The sequence below is a fragment of the Astatotilapia calliptera genome, chromosome 16, assembly GCF_900246225.1.
Source record: "Astatotilapia calliptera chromosome 16, fAstCal1.2, whole genome shotgun sequence".
Lineage (NCBI taxonomy): Eukaryota > Metazoa > Chordata > Actinopteri > Cichliformes > Cichlidae > Astatotilapia > Astatotilapia calliptera.
Genome location: NC_039317.1, coordinates 3520069 through 3547641, shown reverse-complemented (window position 1 = coordinate 3547641; position 27573 = coordinate 3520069). Strand labels below are relative to the sequence as shown.

General features: G+C 42.4%; 1 protein-coding gene across 2 annotated transcripts; it reads right to left on the bottom strand.

The window, feature by feature from the left end:
- Nucleotides 1-1183: 1183 nt before the first annotated feature.
- On the bottom strand, nt 1184-27270 carry ndp (norrin cystine knot growth factor NDP). 2 transcript variants are annotated; one of them, XM_026145978.1, is made up of 3 exons: nt 27241-27270; nt 14362-14807; nt 1184-2414 (listed from the first exon to the last, which is right to left on the bottom strand). In XM_026145978.1, exons 2-3 carry the CDS (start codon nt 14569-14571, stop codon nt 2190-2192), a joined length of 435 nt encoding a protein of 144 aa, XP_026001763.1. In that variant the 5' UTR covers nt 14572-14807; nt 27241-27270; the 3' UTR covers nt 1184-2189. The 2 variants fall into 2 exon arrangements, with proteins under 2 accessions (XP_026001763.1, XP_026001762.1); XM_026145977.1 differs by lacking the exon at nt 27241-27270 and adding an exon at nt 25697-25796.
- Nucleotides 27271-27573: the final 303 nt, after the last annotated feature.

The window sequence follows — 27573 nt, the reverse complement described above, 5'->3', positions numbered from 1 at the left end:
ATCTCTGAGTAGCAGACATGTATGTGAGGGTAGTGAAATATATGTACAAGGACAGTGAGACTGTGGTCATGTTTGCAGAGTGTGTCTTTAAGGTGTAGTTCAAGGTTGGGTGGGATTACATAAATGATTGGCTCTGAGACCCTTCTTATTTGCAGTGGTGATGGAGAGGCGGACAGAAGCCTTCTCTGACTATGACGTTTGCAGACAGCATCGTGATCTGTGGTGAGAGCAGGGAGCCAGTGGAAGAGAGCCTGGAGGGGTGGAGGTATGCAGCAAAGAGAAAAGAAGTCGAGACAGAATACATGTGTGTGAATGAGAGGGAGACGAGAGTAACGGTGAAGCTACAAGAAGTAGCTGCGAGGTGAAGAAGAGAGTGCAGGCAGGGCGGAGTGGGTGTAGACGAGTGTCAGGGGTGATATGTGACAGAAGCATAGCAGCAAGAGTGAAAAGGAAGGTTTACAAGATTGTAATGAGACCTGCTATGATGTATGATTTGGAGATTTGGATTTTGGATAGCCACAGTTGCAGGTGGAGCAGGTGAAGATGTTATGATTGTTATTAGGAATGATCAAGATAGACAAGATTAGAAATGAGTACATCGGAGGGACAACTCAGGAGGCAGAGTTAGACGGGTGAGATTGAAATGGTTTGGACATGTGCAGAGAAGGGATGGTAGATACTTTATATTGGACAAAGGATGTTGAAGATGGAGAAGATGGTCGTAAAGAAGGAGGACATGCTTAGGGTTGGTGTGACAGAGGAGGATGCGGGGCTAGAATGAAGGCAGATGATGTGCTGGAGTGACCCTCTAAAGGGAGCAGCCAAAACAAGAAGAAAGAAAGGACGTCCTGCTGTATATGCCAGACACACAGGATTTAACTTAACATGTATGACATAAATTAGCATACTCCAAAGCAGTGAAGATAACTGCTGTGCATTTAGAAAGAAGCATTTAAAATTCAAGCTACCATGGCCTTTCTTTGCTTTCAACCACCCATTATTTCAGCTCAAATACTAAAAGTGAGCTCTCAATTCTTTGTGGTTTGAAAAAAAACTGAAGCCTTAATGATGGAAAAAGCTCAATTTGAACACAGTTTTTCCAATTCAAATAAAGTGACCACAAGTTTTGCAAATGAGCCTGCGGCACACACACGCATACACAAATGCACACACAGAGTATGAATAGTGAGTGTGAAGTTCTGTATTCATCATGTTGGACACAGGACATGTCATTACTAACAATACGTTACAGGCAATAGCGGCAAGTTTAATCAATCCGGCGTGATAGTAGCGGCAGTTACAATAACATCAACATGAACATCACAAAGATCCAAGTAGAACAGGTTATACTTTAAATGAGCACTGATACCCTTGGCAGTCTATTGACAGTCCACGCCGCTGACCCAGAGGCTGCTAAAACCTTCATCAGTGGTCTTCTTGCATCCTCTGGGCTCCTCTTACGCTACTTTTTTTTTCTTCTTTTTTTTTCTACTGTTCATTCGATGAGCTCTCCTGTCAGCATCAGTCATGTTTTACACAGCTAGATGAAAGTCTGCAGGGAGTGTGTAAAATGTTACTGGGTGAGTAAGCACGGCGCAGGTGCTCCACTGTAGATCCAGCACATGTCAGGGCTCACGCGGACCCGCTTGTCCTTTCCCATGCTGCTTTTTAACGAGGCATTTTGTTTAGTCGTCAAACGCTTCTTTTTTTTTTTTTCCCTTTTTTTATGGAGCAGGGAGAAGGCTGTTACAGATATTTGCAATGAGCTCTCATTCTGTGGTTCTTGAGCGTGTGTGTTATGAATTACGGAGGCTTATAATGAGTGCAGTGTGTCTCTGCAGCGAGGAGGGTCTCCAGCGGGCTCCTGGGAGCTGCAGTTTGTGGTGTCTGGCCTTGTGAGCTGAAGAAATATGCTTTGCATTGTTTGTACTGATTGAATGCACATAATAGAAAGGGTATAGTATGTTCTGTCTGAGTCCCAAGGGCTGTAGGTCAATTTTAAGGCCCACGTGAGGCTGATCTGACTGCTCCAAACTATCACTCACAAGTTAACAACCAGTATCTCTGGGGCCGTTTTCTGATCCAATAATCAACCAAAATGCTTTGGACAGCTTGAGAGGAAGGTCTGTGGCCAAGAAAACTGCCGGCTCTTGAGAGTCTTGAGGGTCTGGGAGGGTACTGCTGTCTGCTCAGCTGCACTCCTCGCAGTTGCAGGCGAGGATGTATCTGTAAGTGGCCGTAATGCGAGTCCCGCCAGTGCAGCGCAGCCTCACCGCCTTCAGCTTGGAGGTGTGCGGCCGGCAGCAGGAGCAGGTGCTCTTGAAGGGCTGTTTGAGCACTGAGCTGAATGAGATGAGGGGGTCGGAGCGGGTCGTGTGGCTGCAGTGGCCCTCGCAGCGCGCCAGCAACACCATCTGGAAGAAAGAAGTAGGCGAAAAGGCGATGTTATGAAAAATACAGATAAGCATTTTTCGTTGACCTTCAGGCTCTTTAAGGGGAGTAAAAAGATGTTTGGGCTCTGTGTGTGTTTATGTGTGCGTGGTTGGCCACTTTTTTTCTGTGCTGTTTAGAGGGAACAAAGCCAGCATATGAAACCTTTCCCCAGTTTAACCAGTCAGCACACACACACATCACCAGCCTGATTAGTGTTGTGACTGTCCGACCGGCATTCCTCTGTAGGTCACTGAATTCCTGTCGCCTGTGTCATGTCCTTCTGCCAGCTGCTGTGTGTCGCCACCCGTGTACCCACTTTGATAAAGGCCTGTCTGGGGCCATGTATGGGTGACACATACACACACACACACACACACACACACACACACACACACACACACACACACACACACACACACACATATGAACAGTGTTGTCGCCACTTTAAGACCATTTGTCTTTGTCCTGGCAAAGGATCAGGCTATCAAACTTTGGCCTCCTCTCTGTCTGCACCTTTCCTGCTCCTCCTTTTACTCATGAGCCAAATTCAAATTCAAATTCAAATTTTATTTGTCACGTACACAGTCATACACAGTACGATATGTAGTGAAATGCTTGGACAACTGCTCGTGACCTAAAGAAAACAAAAAAGGAAAAGGCTATGAATAAGATAGGAAATAAATATGAAAAATTAAAAAGGGTAAATTTAACTAGGAAGGAATAAAATATAAATTAAGGTTAAAAATGAAATAACTGTACAACACAAATTAGAATGAAGGGTAAATTTAACTGGGAAGAATAAGATAAAGATAAATATATAAATTAAAGTTGAAAATAAAATAACTGTACAACAAAATACACAATATAGAACTATATAAGAATGTATGAAGAAATCTAAATATAAATAAATATATACACAATAACAGCAGCTGTACAAGTATTAACCGGAAATGAAGAATATAGTGACCAGTGTTGTGCAAAAACAAAGTCCAGAAAGTCCAGTGTGTGTGTAAGAACTATATGTGTGGGTCAGTACTGTGTGGTGGTGTGATTGAGAGACCGTATCGCCTGCGGGAAGAAGCTCCTCCTCAGTCTCTCTGTGTTGGTCTTCAGGGAGCGGAATCGCTTTCCTGACCTCAACAGAGAGAACAGTCCGTTGTTGGGATGGCTGAGGTCCTTCACGATCTTCCTGGCCTTGGTCCAGCACCGCCTGCTGTAGATTGAGTGCAGGTCAGGGAGCTCGGAGCGGATGGTGCGCTCAGCTGACCGCACAACCCTCTGTAGAGCTCGTCTGTCCTGCATGGTGCTGTTCCCGAACCAGGTTAAGATGTTTCCCGCCAGGATGCTCTCTATGGTGCATGAGTAAAAGTTCCTGAGCACCTTGGAGGGCAGTTGGAAGTCTCTCAAGCATCTGAGGTGGTAGAGACGCTGTCGGGCCTTTTTCACCACGGTGTTGATGTGACAGGACCATGACAGGTCCTGCGTGATGTGAACTCCGAGGTATTTGAAGCTGTCCACTCTCTCCACTGGGCACTCGTTGATGACGGGGGTCTGGTAGTTCCTCTCCTGCTTAGTGCTGAAGTCCACTATCAGCTCCTTTGTCTTACTGACGTTTAGAAGGAGGTTGTTCCTCTGGCACCAGTTCTCCAGATTCCTAATCTCCTTCAGGTAGGCCGTCTCGTTGTTATCAGAGATCAGGCCCACCACGACGGTGTCGTCAGCAAACTTGATGATGGTGGTGGAGCTGGTAGTGGCCACACAGTCATATGTGTACAAAGAGTACAGCAGGGGGCTCAGAACACACCCCTGGGGGGCTCCAGTGCTGAGAGTGGTGGAGGCTGAGACATGTCCGCCCATCCTTACTGCCTGTGGTCTACCAGTTAGGAAGTTGGAGATCCACTGACACATAGATGAGCTGAGTCCCAGATGCTCCAGCTTGGTGGTGAGTGTGGAGGGAATTATGGTGTTAAATGCAGAGCTGTAGTCTATGAAGAGCATTTTAACATAATTCCCCCTTCTAGTGTCCAAGTGAGTGAGTGATGTGTGGAGGAGATGAGAGATGGCATCGTCTGTGGAACGATTTGGACGGTAAGCAAACTTTAGTGGGTCCAGTGTGTCTGGTAGTGAAGAAATGATGAAGTCTCTGACCAGGCGTTCAAAGCACTTCATCACTACTGAGGTGAGGGCTACAGGGCGATAGTCATTGAGAGAAGCAGGGTGGGGTTTCTTCGGGACAGGAACAATGATGGACTCTTTGAAGCATGTGGGGATCACCGACTGAGATAAAGAGATGTTGAATATCTCAGTGAACACAGGAGCTAGCTGGTATGCGCAGTCTCTTAGGATACGACCTGGGATGCCGTCTGGTCCTGCTGCTTTCCTGGTGTTCACTCTCTTGAAGGCTCTCCTTACTTCATGCTCGGAGATGACGAGCACGTTTCCGGTGCTGGCAGTATCTTCCTGTCTGCAGCCGTTAGCGCCGCTAACACTAGCATTGTTGGAGACCTTAGCTGCAGCCTCGAAGCGAGCATAGAAAGTGTTCAGCTCGTCTGCCAGAGTCACGGCCGCGTTCGTCATACCGGTTGTTGGTGCTTTATAGTCCGTTATTGTCCTTAGTCCCCGCCACAGGCTCCTAGAGTCACTCTGTTGGAGTTGTGACTCTAGTTTCCTCCCGTAGCGCTGCTTCGCCTCTTTCACCGCCCTCCGCACGTTATATGACGCGGCTTTGTACGGGTCCATGTCCCCCGTCATGAGTCCCGTGTTGTAGGCAGCGGTGCGGGATCTCAGAGCGTCGCGGATGGTTTTATCCACCCACGGCTTCTGGTTGGGAAACGTTGTGATAGTCTTTGTCTCCACGGTATCATCCGCTAGTTTCCCGATGAATCCCACAACCGCTTCCGTAAACACGTTGACGTCATCGTCGGAGCTGTTTCTGAACATGCCCCAGTCTGCGTCATCGAGTGCGTCCTGTAACGCGGCCACCGATTGATCCGTCCAGCGCGCGACCTTCCTCTGAACCGGAACTTCCTGTTTCAGCCTTTGTTTGTATTTTGGCATGAGGAAGATGGCGGCGTGATCAGATTTGCCAAACGGAGGGCGGGATTGTGCCTTGTAGCCGTCCTTGACCGTAGTGTAGCAGTGGTCCAGTGTCCTTTCACCCCTGGTGGGGCAGGTGATGTGTTGATAAAAGTTCGGCGCTGCGCGTTTGAGGTTGGCGCTATTAAAGTCCCCCGTCACAATAAGCGCAGCGTCCCGGTGTTGTGTCTGGTGCTGTGTGAGTGCCTCATGCAGCTCGCATAAGGCAGTGACCGTGTCCGCTTGTGGTGGAATATAAACGGCACTTACAATGACCGATGTAAATTCCCGAGGTAGATAAAAAGGACGACACATGATGGACAGTAGTTCCAGATTTGGTGTGCAGGAGCGTGTGAGAGGAACAATGTTCGCACTGTTGCACCAGTTGTTGTTCACCATTAAACACACGCCGCCTCCCCTTGACTTCCCCGAGTCCCGTGTCCTGTCCATGCGGTGAACCGAGAAGAACTCGGCCGGCTGGATGGCGTGGTCCGGCACCGCTGGGTTCAGCCATGTCTCGGTGAAGCAGAGGAGATTGCAGTCCCGAATGTCTCTCTGGAACTTTATCCTGGCCCTGAGGTCGTCAAGCTTGTTCTCCAGTGACTGGACGTTGGCGAGCAGGATGCTAGGCAGAGGTGTGCGGTGTGCACGAGCTCTCAGCCTGTTCCTGACGCCGGCTCGCTTCCCTCTAGGCCGCCGCCGCTTCCCTTTGTTCTCCCTCGAGATCTCACTCGGCCAGCTCGGATCCGGAGTTAAAAACTTCGAATTGTGAGTACATTGTAAACCAATAGAAACAAGAGTGTCACTGTCATACCTAATGTACCCAATGGTGATGATTTTGCCGATTTAGAAACGCTGAAAACTAACTTAAAAAACAAAGACAAAGAAAAAGTGGTCGGAGCAGTCGTGACGGCAGCCGACCTCACCGGCGCCATCTTAAAGCCGCTACATTAAACAAACCTATGCAAGCTTCAGTACTGACACAGCACTGTTCAAGTGCCATAATGAACTATTATCGGGTGAACGTACACCATTTTAAACGACTCAGTTTGTACTTCTGTATATTTCCATTCTCATCGGTTGATGGCCACCCTTCTCTGAGCCTGGTTATTTTGGAGGTTTCTTCCTGTTAAAAGTGATATAAAGTGATATAAACCATTACTAAGCAGTCATCATGGGCTCATTCAAGCAACTTTGTTCATGTTGGAGGGTCCTTGAGGAACATTTAGAGGCTCAATTTCAAGAAAAGGTTATTGGAGGAGATTCTGATAACTCAAAACTTTCCCAAAGGAAACTTATTTAAAAAGTCAGTTAATTTATATTGCAAATTTTCAAGATGTACAGTATACATTTTTTATTAATTTGCACCTTTATCAGTTTTTTCTAATTTTATGTATGATTATGTTTTATTATAGTGGAAAATAAAACATCACTAATAACAGAATCTAGTGACAATATACTGCTGTCGGAGGGATCATTCTTTTAATACAGAAAAAAAGAAATTATTATTTTAGATGCAACATGTCAGGCTCATTTTCCCTATTATTATTATTATTATTATTATTATTATTATTATTATTATTATTATTATTATTGTTATTATTATCGTTATCGTTATTATCGTTATTGTTGTTGTTGTTGTCGTTGTTGTTATTATTATTATTATTATTATTATTATTATTATCGTTATTATCGTTATTGTTTTTGTCGTTGTTGTTATTATTATTATTATTATTATTATTATTATTATCGTTATCGTTATTATCGTTATTGTTTTTGTCGTTGTTGTTATTATTATTATTATTATTATTATTATTATCGTTATTATCGTTATTGTTTTTGTCGTTGTTGTTGTTATTATTATTATTATTATTATTATTATCGTTATCGTTATTATCGTTATTGTTTTTGTCGTTGTTGTTGTTGTTGTTATTGTTATTATTATTATTATTATTATTATTATTATTATTATTATTATTATTATCATCATCACTGCAATTTCATCTGCGGTAGTAGTAGTATGTAATTTTGCAACAAACTGTAAATTTCCTTTGAACTATATTGTAAAATGTAAATACAAGACTAGCTTTGTATTTATTATTTATATAATTATTTAAAATTATATAATATACAAGTATTATATATTTTCAAAAGGGCTTGTACCACCTTGTGGGCCCCTCTGGACGTGCCCCTGGTCTGATGGGTGTTATATAAATGTAATTCTATACATATAGGACAAATGTCAGCAGTGCAAATATAAAGCACATCAAACTGACTGTTGTTGTAATTTGGTGCTATATAAAGAAATAAAATAAAACGGAATAAAATTAAATAGGACATGAAAGTAAAAAACTGAAGGTGGAGTGCAAAAGTACTGGAGCTGGATGTGTGTTAGTTGTGTAATAATTTTTAAAAGAATTATCTTAAATTCTTGAATTCTCACGATGAAAAGTAGCTATGATTAATCATGAAAACTCCAATATGACATGAACCTTGCATTCATCGGTCTGTTGTGTTTTAGTGACAGGCGCTGTGGTTACTTTTTCCTACTTTGGTTTTTTTATTGGCAGTTTTTAATTTGAATTTGAGGTTTTATGCTCTAAACTCAAGTACTTTTGTAATTAGGAATAATGGTGCTTATTTTGGCTGAAATTACTTCAGTGTTTCCAACAACAGCTGCTGTTTTACTTAAAAAAGTCACTGCTTGGATTTTCAGACTAAAACTGAGCGGCATTGGACTTTATTTGAGCCGGGGTTGCTAAATGCACGTGGATCTGTTAGGTAACAATGTAATTACAGTGTGACATAAAGAATGTAAGCATTTGTCTTTTAAAATAAAAGTAATTAATAACCAAAATTTCAAAATAAAAGCATTAAAACTTTGTCATCAACTAGCATGTCCGCAGCAGTGTTGCTGTCCAAGTTTAGACAGATGTAATTATGTTAAGAACTAAGATACTCGGAAATGAAGGACGAGTTTTCTGCAACCCTGCACTGAAATATTTGTGATTCCCGTGAGGAAGTCCCATATGTCCTAAAGACAAAATCCAGAGTCGACACAGTAATCTGTGCTGTCGTCAAATGGATAGCTTGTGTGACTGATCCATTCAGATGCATGGGGCATGTGAAATATTTTCTTTTTTTTGTCTGTGTGTGGGGATGGGGGATTGTGTTTGCTTACTGTAGTCTCTTACAGCAAGAATATTTTTTTCATGCATTTAATATGTTATAGGGTTTGTTTTAATGTTTTAGAGGCTGAAGTGTCATCTTGGCCTTTAGAGGGTCTCGAGATCCACTTCCTGTTTTTTGTCGTTGCTTGGATGTGTGGAATGGCTCCCTGGGAGTAATGGCTGACACCTGGTTTGCTCATCTGCAGATATACAATTTGGGCCTACGGACTCAGCTGCTCGCTGACCTCCAGATTATTTGTTTTGACTGAACGTTGTCACCATTATTTTTTTGGTTTACTTGCACAGCACTTGTTCACACAAGACACATAACCGAAGAACTCACTCCATGTTAAACGTTTTGGTGAAACACTTGGTGAAAATCATGTGTGGTCTTCACATTCTCTTCTGCCCCATTGTGCTTGGGTTGTGAGGGCAGTAATACTTAAGAGGAATAACACGTTCAGTTCAGTTTCTCATATGAAAGCTTGATTTTATAGCCTTAGGTCACCTCAGGCTCTCCTGTGCTCTGATATTTCATTTACTGAACAACACATTAATTAATCAGCAGTGGAAGTAATAGTTAGTTGGAACCCTAATTCTAAAAAAAAATTTAACCTTGGAATTTTTTTTTAATGCATTTAAATTATAATTAACCCTGTAATGCCAAGTATATCAGATTTGATGCATCAGTTTTTAAGAACTATAACCCTCTAATATGTTTTTTTGGTTTAAGATAAACAAACTATGAAAAATAAATTGCACAAAAATCCTGGACGTAGCAAAAATGATACAAATTAAATCTTATACATGCAAATTTGTCAGAAGGGTTGACAAACAATAGTTTGAAAGAAAGGAATTTTCTGGAAATTTTCAGGCTTTACAGGCTTAAATAAAACTCAAGGTGAAGAACTAGTTTTACACTGGTAATAACTGGTAAGTGTGTTCTGTGTTTTTGAACACAAATCAAAGGCAATTTCTGATAAATCCATTTGTCAGATGGCTTTCTACATTTCTTTGAAAAACTGAACCCTATAGTTGGTTTAGTGTCACATAAATGACAATGTACAGTATACTCACACATCAACACCAAAAACCCAGCAGGGGTGAAAATAAGCAGAGAACAAAGAGGGAAGAAAAAAAAATCAACATCTTGAACAATTTTTCACTCATTTTTACTGCACTGCAAAAAAACAAAACAGTACAATTTTTATGTTTGTGCACAAAAAAGTACAATAAATAACAACATCAGTGTATGAAATATTGTTTTTTTCCTTCACAATTAAGGAAGAAATTTTCTTCAGCTCCGGTGAAACAGGTCACAACTGTTACTTACATTAACCCGAGAAAGCAGCAGTTCAGCACTGGCAGGAAACCACACACTGTGGATCTAACCTGTGTGTTTTCATCATGTTTTTGCTAATAAGTTGAGACAGATGCTCAGACAAGAGTTGCGTTAGCATCTAAGCAGGAAAGTCATTCAAAAACAAACCCAATCCTATTTCTTTGCACGCTGCACAGTGCCAAGATAACCATAATGAAATCCCCAGGTTTATTTTTCTTCTCCCCTCAGATCCACAGAGGACATTATACAACTGCTTCCACTGGCTGAGTTGTGCTCTTCGCACCCTGTAAACTCAACTTTATTTGTGGAATTAGCGTAGTGATGGTGTAAGTTCAAATTTACAATGGAGGAGTTTGCTACCAGAATATTACTCAACACCTGTGCTGCAGACAGCAGAGAGAGCTTTTTTTTCTAGTCATACAGCACTGCTTGAGCTTGAGCTGCCCCATATTTCTTTGTTCCTAGGAAAACAGGAAAAATGTGTAACAATACACAGAGTATAGAAGGCAAAAACACACAAAGTCAGTGTTTTGTATGGTCACTTTTATGACCACCTTTAAAGCTTTGGTTATTTCTTATTTTCAGCTTTTTGAAGGTCAGTCAACGCTGTTCTTTGGATGTTTCTGCCTTTTGTTCTGTTTTCTGTCAAGGTGATCCCACACTGCTTCAATAATGTTGAGGCCTGATCCCCAACACTACTGGCCCCAAGCCATGTTTTACAGATGGCTGTAGACATTCGCTGTTGTCCCCCTCTCTTGTTCATACAAATCCTCTAAAGATCCACCTCTATAAGACCTGGTGCCACTGATTTTTTAGTCCAGTTCACTGTGTAATCTGCCATACTTCATCCAGTCTTGTTTCTTTCATTTAAGATTCATTTGAAAAATCAAACCTTAATTGCCTCCAAATAATGTGGAACTTCTTGTACACACACAATTTTCTTCTGTCTTGATTATTGCTGCTCACTTTTCACATGCATTTCTCAGCCTCCTCAGCCCGTCTTCAGTTGGTACATAATGCAACAAAACAAAAACTAGCCGGCATTCAGAATCCATTTAAGAATGTTACTAACAACATATAAAGCCCTTCATGACCGGGCTCCTGCGTATAAAGCAGAGCTACTGAGACATCATAACTGCAGCCAACCTCATCTGATCGGGGTCTCCTAACTGTTGCTCTTATCTTAAAGCTTGTGGTAATCACGATTTTGTGGTTGTAGCTCAGGTTGGCTGAATCTGGGGTTTGTTTTAAACATCTGCTGCAATCTCATTTCTATAGTTTAGCTTCTACTTAATCTTTTGCTGTCTATTTGTGGCCTTTTTTTTCTTCTGCTATGCGTGTATAGGACTGTGTATGCAGGAATGAAAGCGACTGTGTGCTTGCATGGTTGAACATGTGCACTTAACTTTAATGCATTTTTATCCAAACTATGAAGCCCTTTGTAACTGTTCTATATAAATAAAGTTATTATAAGTACATTTTCCCTGTTTCTCTTCCTTCTTGCCTTCTTGAGACCATTTCTGATGGTCATCAAACTGAAGTTGGATCAACTGGAGTGCCAGATGCATCGCTCAGGTCTTGTGTCAGTTTTTTTTTTTACTGGACTTTTTCCTGTTCCTTAAGAACGGGCCTTTCAGATACTGTTTATCTGATGTATATTTTTAAGCCTGCCACTTATTTTGTCCCCCAGTTTCCTCTAAATATTTCAGGGCACAATGCACAACATGATGAGATATGGCAACAAGTTTTCAGCTAACAGCTCTTTCCAAATTGCCTACTACTGCTATTTTAAGTCTATCAAACTATTTGACAAAAGACAAAATAAAGTGACAGAAGATACTTTTAAAATTGTTTATTTACTAAATTGTCTGTGTAGACACAACGCTGGCTCATCCCTTTGTTAAATGACTTTTGTGATACTAATTCATAGGTCAGCATTAAGGGATTTAAAACTCAAGAATTAAAAATGAAAATCCTCTGAAAATGGTCAGGTACAATGACTGGAATGAAAATGTTCAAAGAAAAGCTTTAAAACACCTTCAGACAACCTGAGGACCCATCACTCAAGACAACCTCCTAAGCCCCAACGTCCCCTGACACGGGAGCAAAAGGCAGGAGATCAGTTAGGCTTGGGGCTTAAGAGGTTGAAAGGACAGGGAAGTTTGGCTTTGCAGAATCTAAATATAAAGAAATGACAGCTGGCTCAAACTTTTTGCACAGTACTGTACACAGCCAAAATATGAAAGTGGAAAGACTCGAGGAACCAATATAGTTTACCCCAGAAAAGAAGCAAACAACAAAAAAGAACACAACAAAGCGTGAGGGCCCATCATTTTATTGGTTTCTATCCGCTGGCACCGCATATAAAACAAAGGACACGACCACATGCTAACTAGCACATAACGCACCAGCACAGGCATAAATGCCGGCAAGAAGTCGGCCACTTACGTAGGTTACATTGTAGGCACTACAAAGATTCACCACAGAAGTCTAAATCAGGCCTGAGGTGTAAAACAGTTGCTCAGTTAGGCTTCCACTCGGCTCTCTGTGCGCTGTAATAGAAAGCCAAGCTCATGCTGAGTGTGTGTTCAGCCCTGCCTCGCCTGAGCCGAGTTGCGGTTTGGCCACCTGCTTGATGCACTCATAGTCAGAATATTAAAAAAAGACCAAAGAACAGATCACTCACGCTAGACAAGCAACTGCACTGGTGCACAACAAAAGGAAAGAGGGAAAATCGACAGCACCTTCCTACAATAGCATTCACATGTTTGGTGCTACTCAGTGGGATCATCAGTCTCTTTACGTCAAGTGGCTGTCTTTAAGTTGTCAGGATACACACCACACCATTGTTTAATCACTGCCTCTCCACTTTTCTTCTTCTTTCCTCACCCCATCTCTCTCTCTCCCCCTCTTTAGCACCTGGCAGTGCACGAGCGAGCAGGCTAACAGCGACACGATAGCTTCAGCCAAATCTGAGCCCCAGCTGAGGTGCAGAATATGTCTGCAGCGTGGCCCATCTCCAGAACCACCAACACACACACATATACACACACTCCTATGTGACTCTTCTAAAAGAGATGGAGATTAAGAGAGCAAAGGAAAGAATGATACACTAGAATGGTCAAATGGAGAAAGGCTTTCAAGGGGAAATGAGCAATACTAGTAGAAAGGAAGGAATTTGTGAGAAAAAATGGCTCTTAAGTCATTGCTGGGTATTATTCTTAGGCTCAGGAGCTTGATTTGAAGCAAATGGCCCATTACCTTAAGGAGCTCTGTGCAACCTTAGAAAACCACTGTTATTGCTGACACCTCCACCCAGGTGATCAGTAGGCTATAGCTCAGGTTCATGCTCAGCTTGTACTTTCGCCAGTCAACACTGTCCTGCAAAAAAATGTTGTTCTGTTGTATGTGCTGTATTTCTTGTATCTTGAACAGAAACCAGGAGACCGGTATAAACACTGCGTATCAACATAAAGACATCAAAGCTAAATTGCAGACAGCTTGCTAACCACCTCCATGTTGAAAAGAAAACCATATTTTGTATAAAGTAAATATTACTCATAGATATCTTTGCCATTGCATGATTTACTAAAATCAGTACCATGTGACACTTTATAATCAATGATCACTTTAGCTGGGCAAGCTAACCAACTAGCATTTTCATTCAGATATGATTTTCACTGACAAGCAAGATGTGATTAGCCATACTCAGTTTTGGTAACATTAGCAGATAAAGTCGTTTTAAAATGTCCAGCTAAGTTATTAGATTAATTAGCAGACCCTGCTGTTTGCAGTTTGTCCGTGACTCTGAAAACCAAACATCCTGAAGTCCACCACAGTTTCCCCTGATAGTCAAATTTCCACTTCCATCTCCAGACCATCCAACTTAAATAAAACTGTGTTCTGGCTAATTTCAGCTCATCAGCTAACATGGACAACTTGATACCAACACCAGGTAGCTAGCTAACCTTATGTTTCATCCTGCAGTGTATGACAGGGCTTATTAGTTGACTTATGTTCTAAGCTGTTGTTTTCTGCTCTTGACACTTGCACTAGAAGGCAGGCACTGAGCTACGCGGGGTGTAGAATAATTGTCACATCCTTTGGGTTTTTGTGGAAAAGTTCAATCACATCGTTCACACAGAAATCACACCACCGGCTGACAGAGGGAACTGAGAGACTCGGGGATGGTCTCATTTTTGAACTTATATTGCACTCCATTTAAACACTGGCAACAATAAACATTTAATACATCAAACAAAGTAAAAGTCACATAAAAAACATTGACAACTATCTAGATTTCATATGAAAGGTTGGCTTTTAGTGTGTTGGTAGGTTTACCTTGGAGTTGCATTTATAAATTGGGTGTGTGATGGTCTCCACAAAGTGATGCCTCATGCAGCGGTCTGGGTCAGCATCTCCCAGGTGTGCGTGTCCGTTATCGCTGGCCTTGTTGCTGCTGCTGGCAGAATGGACCAAGCCCAGGAGGGGGCAGCACATTAGAACCAGCAGAAGACCAGAGGGGGAGCCCCCAGAGATGGAAGGTTTCATGATCGGGCCACCCTGAGGCTCTTGATCCTCACGGGATGTCCAACGTGTAACGTAGTTGCTTTTCTTCCTCCTCCTTACAGAGTCTGTTCTGTCACAAGGCTGCACAAAAGGAGATTGTCTTTGACTCTGCTTTGTTCCTGTCAGCTCACTGTAGGTTCAAATTCAGCAAGCTTTAGGTAGTAGGAGGGTTTCTTGGGCAGGCTGCTCCATCCCCCGCTGCCTTAATCCATCAGAGTCTGGAAGCAGAAGACAAACATAACTGCATCAATGGAAACATGAAGAGATAAAGACCAGAAAAAGCAGCGATATTGCGTGTGGCCGTTCTATGTTTTGTCCACAAGTCAAACTGTTCCAAATGCTACAATTCGTGTGTAGTGGATGAAGCTATCTCCAGACATAGTTTTTTTTTCTGCCAGTTTTTGAGATTAATTATTTGAGTGTGTGTGTCTCAAGAAACTGGCCGTCTACTTTGTCTCCTTTATTCCACGCTCAACCCAGTACACCCACACACGGCACACACATGTGGACACATAAGTCCTTGTGCTTTTATTATAGAAGAGAAACTTAAGCCATGCACAAACAGCCTGCAGCCGGGCCTTTTCCTCTCCCCAGGAATGACTTTTTCATTAAAATAATTCACTTTCCCAACAAGCCCTCTCATGACTGCAAGCCCTCTGCATATTTTCACATTTATTTAGGTAATTTTTTCCCCGACTTCATAGTTTTATAGTCCTTCTGACAATAGGGTTTGTGTTAAAAGTGAGCCTGGTTCTGGCTGCAGCAGGTATGTTGAAATGTGTTGTGAATTAAGTGCATGGTAGGGTGAGAGATGGCGAAAGGAGCAAAATAGCCATGTTAAAGTTTATTAACTATTATTATCTATCTATTTTCACGAGCTACCCATAAATTCATGCTTTGTGATCATTTTAAATACTTTGACCCAATTTATACTTGTGTGCTAAAGGTTTACGAAGAAGTGGTTACACATGGAGTCGCAGGAGCTGTATTTATGCTTAAGTGTTTGTTTTTTTTAAACATGTACAACTAAAGTCAAGTGTAAACCGTGGCTTTGTAAATGTAGGTGCTCATTAGTGGTGCTGTGGAAAAATATGACTTTTACACAGTTGCTTTGGGATGAGAAGAAAGTTATAATTTTGATGAAGGAACCGACCTCCCAGCCCATTGTTCCTTCAGTGGGCTGGTTTCAGTCAGTATGCAAATGTACTGTTTATAAGATTGGGGAAACCTGCAGTCAGCTGAGACTGAAGAAGTCACTTGGATGAGTGACGAAACGTTTCTCCCACTGAAAACGCCACGTCCAGATGAACAAAATCAACTTTTGGAGATCAGTAGTCTGATGTTGATTGTACAATAGTTAGAAAAATTCCAGGTTATATAAAGTGGTCAGATGAATATTCTGTTCCTTATTACTCCTCAACTAAATGAATATGTATTTAATTTCAGGGACAACTATATAACCCCACTGATGTATTTTCCACTCTGTCATATGTCAATCATATCATTCATTGTCACCTGTAAGTGCTTTAATCCTTGAAGTTGAGAAAAGTTTAACGTTTGAGCATAAATCACTAGCCTACTTCATGCTGCTGACATTTGTTTCCCTCCTTTGTGACAGTGTAAATGTGTAAATGGTAAGATGACCTAATTGCTCTCTATGGTCTGAGGTTGCCATGTTGCTGGTTGTTGCTTCCTGTGTGGACACCTCTTGACATATGATGAGTACAAGTAGTTATTAAGTGATAATGTCTACTTAAAAAGTTTGTGAAATGTAACCTATTTGAATAGTACTTTGATAATACTTGGAAATTATTGAAATTTTAACTCAAGACAATTTGTAACTAGCTCTTCAGTCAATTGCTTTTAGTTACATACCTATGCAAGAAGTGGAGTTACATTACAGTAGAAAATGAAAATGTAACTTTAATGCATTAGTGTTTTTGTGAGTGTGTGTCCAAACATCTGCTAATCACCCACCTGAGGCTTCTATGCATCCAGTTGCCTTTCTCATGCAATATGCACTATTTTAGTTGCTTTATCCTAGTCACAGTTCCACCCGATATCATGGAAAAACGTGTAACAGACATCCACCGTGTCCATTTCACGCTTTGCCTCTCCAAAGCATGAAAAGGACATGCATGCAGAAGCTGCAGTACCAGCAGGCGAGGTAATATATTGAAAGCCAAGAAGTCGCTATTGACCAAGGGTGGAATAAAGTACATTCCAGGGTCCTTAATCACCAGAAACAATTTACAATAATTTGCAGCAAGTGGCTGGTACTGCTACTAAAATGATCAAACCTAAGGGAACGTCTTCAGCCTGTAGAGAACTTTCCTGTTTTATTACTTACAAGGAATGCATTTGGCACATGACTGAATTACTTATAGTCTTGCGTTTTAAAGCTATGTCTAGCAATTTGTGACCTACTACATTTCAAAATAACTTCCCAAAAAGGTCAGTTGCACTAAAATACTTTCACAAAACACGAATACATGAAATTATGTTATTATTATCATTTTATTACATCCCTTTTCAACACTGCACCATCTTGCACTCACTTCTTCCTCTGAACTAAAACCAAGCAACTAGTTCGGGCAAAACCTTTAACCCATCTCTCCATCTTCAGCTCCCCTTTAGTTCAACCCCAGTGTTTTTCTTTCTAAGGGGGAATCATTTAACCTTAACATTCCTCTTGAGAGAAATAGAAGTATCATTTGGCCTGTTAAAATAAATATTCCCTGAGATGTTTCGTTGGCTTGTCGAACATGTGCTGCAGGGTTTACATTGCAGTCGGCTCATGCAACAGGATGCTTTAGACAGCCAGCACCCATCAGCACTTCCAGCTTTGCCAGCCATACCGTTAGAACGAACACTGCTATCCCCGTCTCTGCTGCTGGTATCGCTATCAGCATCATTAGTGTGCATGTCTTAGAAATTACACAGTCAAGTCATTGAGAATCGTACAGTGGAATCAATTCAGTTCCCATGTAAGACAGAGTAAACGAGGAAAATAGAGGCATCAGCCAAAGTGGACATTGAAGCAGATGTTGGCTTGTTTTTACTAGATCGACATGATCTACATATTTACGTGCACCCATGTGAATATAGCTTACAAAAAGTAGAATAAAACTGGACATGAAAAAAATATCTATTATGAAAAACAATAAAAATTACACCACACTAACACTAACTGTAATGATTTTGTGAACTTTGAAAACGAAAATAAAATAGAAATATAGAGGAAATATCCTTTAGTGTCTGGTAAAACTTTAATTACAGCTTGCCTGATGACACTGAGGGACATGTTTATCGAGACTCTGAATGTCCACAAGAGTCAACTGCTTTCAAAAAGTTCTGTTTTTATTGTAATAATTGTATAGATTTTTCTAAATCTTGCCTCTGACAATTCCCTTTTATACAGTAACAGTTAAAATAGACTTAAACTCTGATGCTAATTAAAAACTAAAAGTAAACATTTTATAAACTAATCCGAAACAAGAAAATCCACTCAGAGAACTAACTGAAAATAATACAAAATAAAAGCGAATTCGAAAATACAAAACTATGATAACTGATCCATTTAAAGACCAGATTAAGCAGCAATGGGGCAGTGAGACAAAAATTTGCTGTCGGGCTCCTTTTGACCCGAGACTACCCTCACTTATGCCTCTGTGCACACCTTGCATGCCCCGTGGCCTCCAAATTCCCTTTCAGTGCAGTGCGCACTACAGAGTACACATGACAGCTTCATTACGTCCCCAGAGACCCAGAAAACAACCAATACTCAAGTGGTAAAGCAGTTCTTAGGTTTTCTGCACGTCAGCTGAATATGTGGTCAACAGGTTTATTTTCCAGTAAATGTGATCTTACTACCCCATAAAATCTAAGCAACGTGAACTCAATAAATGAACTAGACCTTTCTTCCAGCCTCCATAATCAATATTTCTAAAACACTTGAAATGATCAATGCAACAGGAAAGAGTTTGCTCAAAGAAGCATAGCAACTTAGTGAGCAGGTGGCAAACAAATTTGTGCATATAGCAGTTAAAAAGTCAGATACCTTCCTAAAAATTCAGTGGAGACAACGACTTAAGAGGACTTTACACTACAGACCTACATTCAGCATGGCCTGAGAGACATATTTACAATGAACTGGAATACTGCTTAATATCTACTGTATTCAAACACACAGATGTCTGGATAAAATGGTCATTATCAGCTTCAATTATGATAATATGGTTTCCCTGCTCTCAACTGACTAAACAATGAATTATTGACGATTCAACTGATTTTCCCTTTCAAATTGCCTATTAAAAGTACACATGCAGTCAATCTGTGAATTTTCTGGCTCCTGTAGTTTTGGCGCTCAGTGACAGCTGGATGCTGCCTTAGCTGGACGACAGTCTGGTTTTGGATGAAAGAGCAGAAAGCATATGTGATTGCAGCATCTCCTAACCCACTTTTTAAGGGAAATGTGTTTAATCAGTTCAGATCAAACATGACAATGTAATTGTATTTAGGTGTTTTCACAGGAAAAACATCCGCAGTGTTTCCTCATAAATCAAAATGTCCGCTCAGAACATGTGTTTTTGTTAGACAACAGGCCTTACCATGAAGCAAAACAATCAAAGATAATGACAGGAGTGAACCGCCTAGTAAATACCAGGACAAGTCAAGCAAACTTTATTTTACCCTAAATCTCATAATTTTGGTCTCCAGCCAGCTCTGCGCTCTCTGATTACTAATTAGTTGAGCTAGCCAGACATTTCCACCTTTTTATGTGCACCAGGGAGATGACTTTCTATGACTGTCGTCTGCTTGTTATGTATCCATCTGAGGCAGCTTCCCTCTAACATCATTGCTATGCAAGCAGGGACGTGCCCTTACCGCAAGGTGACCACACATCATTATTACTGTCTCTTTTGGCAACTCATGCTTAAACTCTGAAAGCTGGTCGTATCAATACAGAGCTACGAATGGCAGCTGACTCAGATAATGGGGGCTTTCAGGATAATATATGGAGATTGTATCTGGCTGAGTGAGTTCATTACTGCACTGTGAATGTACAAACTGAGAACTTATTAATGTGTGAAATGCCAGGTACCTTATACTCTCACCTATCCAATTCATATTTATAGAGATCTTAGAGTTTAGAAAAACAAGCTCTATTGCCCCTTCCACCCCATTCCCCCAACCGATCCAAGTATAATGACCAGCAAACCCGAGACCGTTACGGTCCATATCTTTCCTGGATCTATTGTTTGGAATCAACCCCATCATCAAGTCCAACCAAGCTTGTCTTTCTGATATAATTACAAAAACAAATCCCCATGGTGTTCCACTTAAACCTGAACCTTTTCCTTTTCCCAAAAACAGTCCCTCTATCGTTCCTTTCCCATCACATCTTTCTCTTTAATCCCCAAGACCAAGCAGTTGCACCGGTACCGTCTGATGTCTGATAGAAATGATTATTTCTGGGAGGAGTGCTGGATACAACCTCATTATGTCACCTTGGGTCCTTACTGCTTTCATTATAATGTGCTGCTATGTGAGCAATACAACAAGTCATTAATTCTGAATTACCCATGAAATTTCACCTCAGTTAAAGTAAACAACCTCCTTTGATGATCGTTGGAGAAAAATTGCTGCAAGACCAGGTCCAACCCCATAACCTCCAGCAAAAAAACCACCTCGTCCCTCATCCTCATCACATGGATAACTTCCATTTGGTGTATCACATACATCACTCGAATTGATTTTACTTTAACAAATCCAGGTTCTTAGTTGTGTTAACTGAAAGCCTGTGTCCTGATATCCGTGACAGGAATCCATGTTCAGAGCTTAGTGGAATAGGAACACTGCATGAGGTAAGACTACAGGAAGCAGCAGCTGGACCGCTGCTTCAGAGTGTTAGACTTGTACTGTTCTAGCAAAGAAGGAGAAAGTATGTTGTGTTCTACAGAAGCCAGGGACATGGGGGAGATATGCTGAATTAGCTATCACAATATTGCCAAGTCTAAGGCAAAAACAAGTAGTCCAGAGTAGCATTATTACAAGAGGAGAACGATAGAGTAGTGGGGTGATTTTTTTATGTATATATTGAGTTAAGACCACCACTAATAAAGACAGAACTTTCAACTAAGTACAGTTACAACATATTAAATTGTTTAATATGTTACCTTAATTAAGATGGTTACACAAGTAAGTTGAATACACTGCTTAGAACTAACTCTTTAATGTGTACAGCTGGCGCGTAAAAGAGGTCTTAGATATAAACTTAATGGCTACTTAGTTTATATTATACTACCAACGTTAGTAGTTACAAAAATTACGATTATAAAAAGCCTTAATGTGTATTGCTTACTTGGAAATGTTGCCTGAAGCCTCTTTTCTCTCTGTAGAGAACATGGCACCACAGCTTAGGTTTGCAAAGCTGTACCTGAATGAAAAACGAGACTTCTGGAACAATGTTCTTTGGACAGACGAGACAAAAGTGGAGATGTTTGGCCGTGATGCACAGCACCACGTTTGGTGAAGCATATCTGCACAAACATCTCATACCAAATGCCAAGCATGGTGGTGGAGGGGTGATGGTTTGGGTTTGTTCTACAGCCACGTGACCTGGGCACCTTACAGTCACTGAGTAAACCATGAACACCTGTGTATACGCCTCAACCCAAATGAAATGCTGTGGCGGGACCTTAAGAGACTTGTGTATAAACAAAGGCACACAAACCTCAATGAACTGAAGCAACATTGAAAAGAAGAGTGTGCCAGAATTCAATGTGAGAGTCTGATAAAGCTATGTGGAAATGGATTACTACGTTAGTGAAGGTGGTTCGAGCTTGAGTTCATGGGGTGGTGAAAAGGCGTCATGAATGACCTTGACTTGTGAGTAAGGAAGCCACTCTACCCTTTTATTATACATTTTTTACAATTCATTCACTCATTACGTGGGATTAGAGCTGACGACCTGGTGACAGTGAGTTACTAAGAAATGATTGTAAAATCATTTAGCAAAAAGCTAATAGTTTTAGCTTTAGATTCTTCGTGAACATCCTGCTTCTTTGGCCTATACCAGGTAAATGGCAATTATCCATTACCTTTATTTATCCTTTACCTATCTTACCCCAACCAGTTGCGGCAGATGTCCACCAAAGGGAGTTTTTCCTTCCCACTGTCACTGGGGGGGGGGGGGGGGGGGGGGGGGGGGGGTGTCATATGATTGTTGGGTTTTTCTCTGTATGTATTATTGTAGGGTGTACCTTACAATATAAAGCACCTGTTGGTGTGATTTGGTAGAGTGCGTCCACTGCTTCAGGTCTTACTTAAACAAATTGGAACTTCAGTAATTTAGCACAAAGGCCTCCAAATCTAAAGCAATCTCTTTTCCTCTTCAACTGACCAACGTGAAATTCCCAGTACTCAGAAACTAATAAGAGTGCCAAAGCTGGAGGCCCAGAGGCAGACGAAATTATTACACAGCATGTATTATTTGCACTGTAACTCCAGGCCTATATCTAGATCTGTGCTTATTGCTTTTAAAAGACATATCATCTGTCATAGAACAAATCAAATTAAACAAACTCTCCTTCATTTTTATATAACTTTAGCAGCATAGCCAAAGGGCGGCTAATTTAAAAAAGGGCTCTGGACCTGCAAAGAGATCCAAACTGGGTTAAATATATAATATGTGGGAATCCAAACCACATTACTACAAAGACAGCCCCACAGTTTGTGTGGTCTGAAGGTTTTGGCTTCAGCTGAGAAGATAATTCCAAGCTTAAGAAGTGCAGACACTGTGATGCCTCTCTTAGAGGCTACTGTGGGAAAGATGCCTCCCCACGCTCACCTGGGATACAGAGACCGATCATGACGGGTCTGAAATACAGGCAGGCCAGATCTGCTTCAGGTTTTTGACTACTTTTGGAGTATCTGTGGTGAACAGTTTTCATTATTTTCTTACCATTTATAAAACCAAGCAATCGATCAGTTCACACAGATCAGTGACAGCAAAAACTGATTTCCCTGTTTTCCACTGCTCTAAGATACACAAACACAAGTCATAATGAAAACTTTTGTTCAAGAGGTACAAGTGAAACAATTACGTTATCTCAAAAATCTGTTATGAAAAGTGACACTGCGCTGACGCCCCAGTGTATGTTGTGTAGAACAGAATTGCACAATACTTGTTACCATGTTTTCTTCTTAGCAGTGGGGTGCAAGTATAAATATCCCCTGCCCACCTTACTTATGGGTTTTCATCTCACACACACAAACCCTCACATATGTACATAAGGGCTGTGTCATGTGGTATTCTCGTGGGTGTTATTATGCTCCTGCTCTGGGGCTCTGAACATTGCTGGGATGTTGGTGTGTGACGGCACATGGCCTGGGTAGAGGAGTCGGATCTTCTGAGGGATCCTCTGCTTTATCACCTATGCCTGGCGGCAGCTGAGTACACAGTTGTTGTCCAGTGATGGGCCTGTCTGCAGTCACAATGGGGAGCTCGGGTATTAAGCCCCCACTGCCCTGCTGAGAAAAACAGGTGCATCACAGGACGATGGAGGAGATGGAGTGAGGGCGAGGTGACAGGTAGAGCGGGGGAAAAGGTTGTTTTATGGTCTGTCATGAATAACTCAATCTTGCCTTCTCTCCTACATTTACTGCTACATCATCACCCTCGCTGCTGATCTGCCACGGCTCTGTATCATGCCCAGAGTTTACGTCATGATTTTCTATTCACCACCACCTGCCCTCATCCCCAACCTCACCCCCTCCATTGTTTCACCAGCTTTTAATAAACTAAAGGGCAGATTCCTGACTGCAGTGAAGTGAGGGGGGGTGGGGGTGTACAGAACCAAAGACCTGTCCAACCACACACACACACACACACACACACACACACACACACACACACACACACACACACACACACACACACAGTTTGGCATGCAGAGTGCCAAGCTCTTCCACTGTCTACTGACGCCAGCTCTCAAAACGCACACACAAACTTACTCTTCCTCTCTGTCTAAAACACACACACATTCGCCCTCTCTTACCCTCCCCACGCGCCACTCTCCTAAAAGCTAAGCTCCTCACTAAATATATATCCCCCCCCCCCCCCCCCCCAAGTAAAGATAAGACAAACAGTGTGGATTTGAGAGCACTGTACAGCCAATGACAGGCGGCCGTGTGAGCTGGAGCTAATCTTGTGTTAGCTTTACAATTTAGGCTTCTCAGAAACAGTGGGAAATAAGAGGCACTGAGATTGGAGAATACACAGGGAAGGCATTTGTGTAAATATTCTCCAGTTTCTTTTTCTTCTCATTTAACCAGAGTGTGGGAGCTGTTTGTTGACCGCTTTGATAAAAACAGAACCCCCTAATCTTCCTGAGTCAACACGCATGCACCTCAAATCCCAACTCCATCTCCTCTGCTGTTCTCTCCATCCGTGTCAGAAAGAAGTGGGGGGAAAGAAAAGCTGTGGCGAGCTGTGGGCTAAAAAAGCTGCGCATGTAACTAGATCAATCCTCAATGCAGCTCCAGGCCTAAGATGTTTTTGAAAAAGAGGGAGCGAAAGGAGTCGTGGACGCATTTGTTTTATCGCTCTGGACCGGGTTTCTTTGGGCAGCAGATATCTGCCACATGCTCGTCTGGGTGGTTGGTGTTAAGGATCCCCTTGATGGCCTCAGGTTCGTGTAGAGCATCCATTTGTCAGAAGCACATTCCTGTGGCAGTGAGACATTGTGAACTGCCTATCAGAGCTTCAGCACTGTCCAAATAAATATACTCACAATGGGCCCCAGTGTGTGTGTGTGTGTGTGAGAGAATATGAAACATGAGACACAAAACCAAGTGTGTGCTGCTCTGCCAGAGTATTGCTGTCTATCTGCACCTGGCTGAATGTGCAGTGTTTCAAACACACCTCCTACTCCTCGTCTTCGCCTTTTTCTCTTCCCCAAACAGTTCAGAGGTGATTCTCAGAGTCTGCGGCGCTTCTTTCGTTGCCGCGCAAACTGTTTCTCATCTGGTGTCACCGGAAGTGGACGGAGATGTCTGGAGGGCTGTTTGCATCACACGGTCTCAATCGCTTTCTTTTTTCTGCCCCGTCTTGTGTCATGCTCTCTCACTCTCACCTCCTCCAGCCCTTCTTTTCTCAGCCTCTCTCACACATCTCAGTTTCATTCTGTTTCTCCTATTTATTGTGTCCTCCTCCTGGCTCTGCCCGTCTCTTTCTTTCTCAGATGTTTTTTTTTCCCCTTTCCTCCTACTTGGGCTTCTTCTCCTACCCCACTCACATTATCCCACACTCTTTTGTAGCCACTTCATTTTTCATTTAAACACCTTCTCCCTTTATCATTCTCACACACACGCCTCTCCTCCTCAGTCAAATCAAAGTGGTAGCTCGCCTCCTCCTCCTCCTCCTACCTACCACAGAGTCTATTGTATCTGTCATCATGTACTTCTAGCATAAGCCAGCAGCCTCGGGGTCCAACATAACAGGCCAAGTCAATCATACACTTACAGCCATGAACGCACACACCTGTAAAACACATATTCATGCATCTCCGGAGATGTTCACTATTAACGCACTATTAATGTCCCGCAAGCCACGCGGGTTCCCACTATCCTTCCAGCCTCGCTGTCAGTGCCTGATTAGCAAATCCACCGGCGCCAACACAAACATGTTTCCTCTTATTACAAATCATGTCACACTGCGTCCTAATCACAACCACTTGCAGTTTATGGACTCGCACGGTGTAGAACTGCCCTGCAGTAAAACAGGAATGCACACCTGAGCTTAGTGATGTGCAACAGAGGAAGGGAGGAGTAGGGGGGGAGAAAAAAAAAGTGAGCAGGAGTGTCACTCAAACTCTCTTTGAGCGAGCCCATGTGTGATGCACGTACAGCTACGTAAAAATGCACACACGTGAAACACATCCAGGGTATAGCAGTGAATACTTGGATCCTCGATGGCATGCCTGATACAGAGTTTGATTGACTACATTTGCAGTGCACAGAGTTATAAAAAAAGACAACAGGATGCACCCAAATCTGCAGGAGTGCAGATTCAGAGGTGTGACACCCAGGCTGATGGTCTTACCTTCAGTGACCGGCAGCAGAAAGACAGCAGAGGTATCCGGAGAGGCTGCATGCAACACTGGATTTGTTGTTCAACTGTTGTTTCCCAGCCAGCTCCTCTCTCCTCTTGTTTCTACCTCTCTCTCTCTGTCACTTACACACACACAGACACACACTGATTGTCTGAGCGCTCCTCTCTCCTCCCTCTCTCTCTCTCTCTCTCTCTCACCTCTGCTTTCTCTCTCTTTCTCCCTCCCTTGCCCCCCTCTCCCTTACTTTTCTTTAACAGGGAAATCACCAGACAGAGGGAGCAGCCTGGATGCTCCCCGCCTGTGAGGACGCTCATCACATGTGGATCGTGACACAGCAATCGTATATCATACGCCCTTTTACCTCGCAGGCACACCAGCTGACGCACCGACATGCTCCGCAGCGGCAAATGGGAATTCCAGGCTTGGAACGACTCTGCTTGCCCCATCAGGAGAGAGCTGACCAAAAGCTGCAGCCAGTTTTTTACGAGGTCAGGGTTATAAAACTGTTAGCAGATTTAGTTTATTTAAAAACAACTGGCCCCTGCGGCCCTTCCTCTTCACGCGGCGTCTCCCCCCCCCCCCCCCCCGTGACACAGGGGGTAGGGGCGGAGGGGTTCGCAGGTGTGGTGGTGGTTTGGAGGGGAGGAAGGAAGGGGAAGGAGAGAAGCATATTTGGGATTGCAACTCTGAGATACCATTTACTTCTACTAGAAAAGCAAAGCTACACATACGCTGAATATATTGAAAAAGGAGACATTATGAAAAGCGCCAAATCATAACCGAATGAAGGACTTATTTGCCAAAAATCACTCTGTGTTTAAAACACAGACACACAACCCGGAGGGGAGGGGAAATATGAGCACAAACCTAAAGCCAGTTGTATGTTTAGAAATGATGAAAACAAACTGCAATATAGGAGAGCCCCGAGTGGATCCAACTGTAATAACCTCATCCATCATTCTCAAGCGGCTCAATATGAAGACAGACAGACCCTGGAAATATTAAAGGGGCACACTGCTGTGAAGAGAAGGCAAATAATGAGGCTTGCCCTGAAAGTTATATATTCTCTGAGGCTACGCGCACAACAGTCGCCTGATTATTGCAGTCGATTACGTCAGTGACCTCGCTTCCTTTTCAGCATTTCTGGATAGAGAAATATCAGAAATATGACAACTAACTGATGTGTTTGTGGTACTGGGATACAGAGGGAAAAGGGTATTTCACAGTTTTTACACAGGCACAGGGAGGCAGAGCCTATTAAGGGACAAGCTCGTGCCATTTTTCATCGCCTCATGAAATAAGTAACGAGTTCATGGCCCCCCAAAAAAGGTGTAAAAGAATAACACGTGTTTGGTGACAGCATGTGCTCCGATTGTCATTGTAGCGCACACGAACATGTCCTTGGTACAGGGAGTAAAAATTCTCAGGGGAAATAAGGGGAGCGAGCTGCAGCACACTAAGCAGGGCTTACAGGGTCAAAAGTTTAAGAAGCACAATTACCTGGAAGGCCTCGGCTGACCCCCAAATTTCTCACCTTCTGTTCCCTCTCTCTCTCGCACAAATACACCTTCGACAGAGGCGATTTACAACCAGCAGCAGGAGGTGGGGGTGAAAACTTATATGCTACCAATGGGCTCCTAGAGAGTGAGAGCGAGAAGCACACGTAAGTGTCTTGTGTTTGTGTTTTGATTGCACTTTCAGGCATTGTAAAAGATCGGGCCGGCTGTGAATGGTGTCAAATTAAATGGTCATAACTCACCTGGACTCAGCCTCTCCTTGGCTTAACTCGGCTTGTGTCCACACGAGAGGTGGTGACAGGGAGTAAATGGCTTCAGATAATGTATCATAATATCACATTAAGAAAACG

Bases quoted from the DNA above. Each gene is read 5' to 3' on its own strand.
- ndp (XM_026145978.1), bottom strand. From the start codon at position 14,571: ATGAAACCTTCCATCTCTGGGGGCTCCCCCTCTGGTCTTCTGCTGGTT. The intron at 2,415-14,361 runs GTAAACCTACCA...TCTTTCTTCCAG, and splicing joins TTTATAAATGCAACTCCAAG to ATGGTGTTGCTGGCGCGCTG.